Source organism: Salvia hispanica, chromosome 3 (genome assembly GCF_029641045.1).
Source record: "Salvia hispanica isolate PSC_SH4W2 chromosome 3, Shi_PSC_v1, whole genome shotgun sequence".
Lineage (NCBI taxonomy): Eukaryota > Viridiplantae > Streptophyta > Magnoliopsida > Lamiales > Lamiaceae > Salvia > Salvia hispanica.
In genome coordinates, this window is record NC_142694.1 from 28920786 (window position 1) to 28924045 (window position 3260).

General features: G+C 38.0%; 1 protein-coding gene across 1 annotated transcript; it reads left to right on the top strand.

Annotated features, from left to right (window-relative positions):
• The first annotated feature begins 614 nt into the window (after positions 1–614).
• LOC125212566 (zinc transporter 1-like) lies at positions 615–3260 on the top strand. Its single transcript, XM_048112771.2, has 3 exons — positions 615–1261; positions 1369–1518; positions 2782–3260. Exons 1-3 carry the CDS (start codon positions 758–760, stop codon positions 3064–3066), a joined length of 939 nt encoding a protein of 312 aa, XP_047968728.1. The 5' UTR covers positions 615–757; the 3' UTR covers positions 3067–3260.

Consider the following 3260-nt stretch of genomic DNA (forward strand, 5'->3'; position numbering starts at 1 on the left):
TCGAAATTCTCAACAATTAGGTGGCTAGTATTTATGAAAATTTTCTCTAATATTCTCACTCACCCTTAGGCAATTAATTTACCACATAAATCTCATAATTTAATAAATCACATGGCACATCATAAAATCAATAAGTTTGACTTTTCAAACTTTCAACGCAAACCCTAGACTCAACTCGGCCATAGCATCACATGCAATAAATGCATTCACGACTCCACGTCATCAATAATAAATTCTAGGGCTCTAAAATTAGGGTTCTAAATTCCGATATGTTACAAAAACTTTACACTTTTTTACTTTTTTCTCTTTTCGCTTAACTAACTTAATATTAGTAGATGTATTTTTTTTCATTACATAATTTTAAAAATAATTATTTAAACGAGTTAAGTAAAAGAAGAACAAAGCAGAAATAAAAGGAAAAAGATAGAGATGAGAAAGACTAAGAGAGCAAAGTAAGAGAAAAAAGGTGTATTGTTATTTCTAAAAAAGGAAACGATTCAGCTACTGAGACAACCAAAAATGAAATACGACTCAACTTTCTTTGAGATAGGGAGTACATAAAATATTGCGAGAACGACTAATTTGGACTAGAGAGAGCACTATACTTGAAAGTACACGCGCATTAACACAATTAAAATAAGAAATTTGGCATGCTCTTTTCTCCTTATAAGACATGTATTCCTTCCCCCCATTTTTTAGGCACCCACTCTAAAAAAATGCAACCCATTCCCTCTTAAAAACTCCTCCACACTCCGCCATGATCAGCCCCCACAAATTAATCTTCCTCATAGCGGCGGTCTACGCCACTGCCGCGGCCGCCGAAGACCGCGCTGAAGCCGAGGCGCAAGGCAACAAGAGCGAAGCCCTTAAGCTCAAACTGGTTGCCATCGCCTCCATTCTCACCGCCGGCAGCCTCGGCGCCAGCTTCCCCCTCCTCGGCCGGAAGCTGGCCGCCCTCCGCCCCGAAAACGACATATTCCTCATGGTCAAGGCCTTCGCCGGCGGCGTAGTGCTCGCCACCGGCTTCGTCCACATCCTCCCCGACGCATTCCGGAGCCTGACCTCTCCCAAATTCCCCTTCTCCGGATTCATCGCCATGGCTGCCGCCATCGCGACCCTCGTGGTCGACACGGTCGCCACCTCCTTCTACGGGAGCGTGCACTCGAGCAAGGACGAGGAGGCGGCCGGCGACGCCGACTCTGCCTCCGGTCCCAATGGGACCACGCAGTCGGATATTATCCGACAGCGCATAATATCACAAGTACGTTTGTTCAGCGTACATTTAACCTTGATGTTCTTGATTCCATAGTGTTTTTATTTTTTTTTTTCTTTTTTCTTCTTGTCTTCCAAATTTGAATGATGATGAAGGTGTTGGAGGTGGGAATGGTGGTGCACTCGGTGGTCATCGGGATATCGCTGGGGGCGGCTCGGAGCGCCGCCACGATAAAGCCGCTGCTGATTGCGCTGTGTTTTCACCAATTCTTCGAAGGGATGGGGCTTGGAGGATGCATCTCACAGGTATTTATATACGTAGATAAATACTCTCCAACAATATTTTGTAGAATCATCGAATTTGGAATAATGCATATGTTGACATAATGTTGTTGGTGAGAAATTATATGAAGTCATGATGCTAGAAAAGTTATTCTCGTCCCCACCGTGAATATGTGAAGAACAATTCTGATTCATTGAGGCCACCAATTAAATTTTAGACCCCTAAATTTTGTCGTTGTATGTCAATTTGAAAATCTGAAATTCTAAACCATTATGTCGGTTGATAAATTTTAATTTTGATCCTATATGGCAAGAATTTCATTTTTCTTAGAGTCCACGATAGGTGGAACAGCAACGCCATAAAAATACTTGTTTGCCTAGTCATCAACAACCATAAAAACTTTTAATATTTTTATATTTAATGTATTTTGTTATATATAGAGTTTATTTTATCATTCATTAAATTGAATATATTTTATATATTATTATATAATTTGTAATAGTAAAATAACAGTGGTTCATTCGGTTGGACCGATTGAACCATGAACCAGTTTGGTTCACTCACCGATCCGATTTTTAAAACATTAGTTTGAAGTTTATATTACTCCATTAGGGAGTTTTGGGGTTGGTTATCCTACAATCCCTACATAGCGAATTCGTTACTTACTTAGAATCAAAAACAATAAATTCTTTATGAAATTTTATGAATTTATGCCCTTGGGGAGGGTGTGTTCCAATTGATAATCGGGATTCAATCGACAAAAAACTAGACAAGACCATCTCTAGATAATATAGTTTCAATGATAATGCAAAACTCATTCTATTTTGAATTTTTGAATAAGATATATGCGCTTTTGAGCTTACATTATAATAAATCCAAATATTTTTTAGATTTTATGAATATAAAAAGGAAATGGATAGATAATATTCTTTTAAATATGATTATGATGTAAATGGTTTGAGTGAAATTACTATTCCCTAACATAATTTGTGTTTGATATAAATAATTGAATACTGATCTAAGTAGCTTTGCAACATTTATCAACATGTAACCAATATTTTTATTACATGAGGCCCTCATCAGTTTTCTTTGCTTGGACATAATTAATGTAGTTAAGAACTCATTCAATAAACTTTGGGTGTTATATTTTGATACTATAATGGAGTATACGATTGTGTATTTTTATCTCCTAGTGTGAGCCCTTCAAAATTATTTCATAATATAAAAATTATGAAGGGTTTCGATATTCCAAAGTTCCAATTCATCTGAATAATTTGAATAAGCAGGCGAGATTCAAGTGGCTTAAAACTGTGGTTATGACGGTATTCTTCTCGGTGACGGCCCCAGTGGGGATCGGGATTGGAATCGGGATTAGTACCGTCGGAGTGACAGTTGAGGGCGTGTTCGAGTCAGCATCGGCCGGGATATTGATATACATGGCCCTCGTCGATCTATTAGCAGCCGATTTCATGAGCCCCAGGATGCAAAACAATGTCAAGCTTCAATTGGGAGCACATATTTCTCTTCTTCTTGGTGCAGGATCTATGTCCTTTCTAGCTATGTGGGCTTGATCACTATTTCCATCATCACCCTTTTGTAAACTTTGGGACTTACTACGTCAAAACAGTATTGTTATACTAGTTTGTATTTGTGGATATATGTTAATTAATTTTAGTAAACTTTTTCTATAACTTCTCAATCTGAGGATATGGGGCTGAGAACTATTTGTCTCATTTAAATATCAAGGTAGATCTCCTATTTCATA

What these genes read in the sequence shown, in the direction of transcription:
- LOC125212566 (XM_048112771.2), top strand. Translation starts at nt 758, where the DNA reads ATGATCAGCCCCCACAAATTAATCTTCCTCATAGCGGCGGTCTACGCC. An exon ending in GACAGCGCATAATATCACAA is followed by an intron (nt 1,262 to 1,368) that starts GTACGTTTGTTC and finishes ATGATGATGAAG; the next exon opens with GTGTTGGAGGTGGGAATGGT. An exon ending in TTGGAGGATGCATCTCACAG is followed by an intron (nt 1,519 to 2,781) that starts GTATTTATATAC and finishes TTGAATAAGCAG; the next exon opens with GCGAGATTCAAGTGGCTTAA.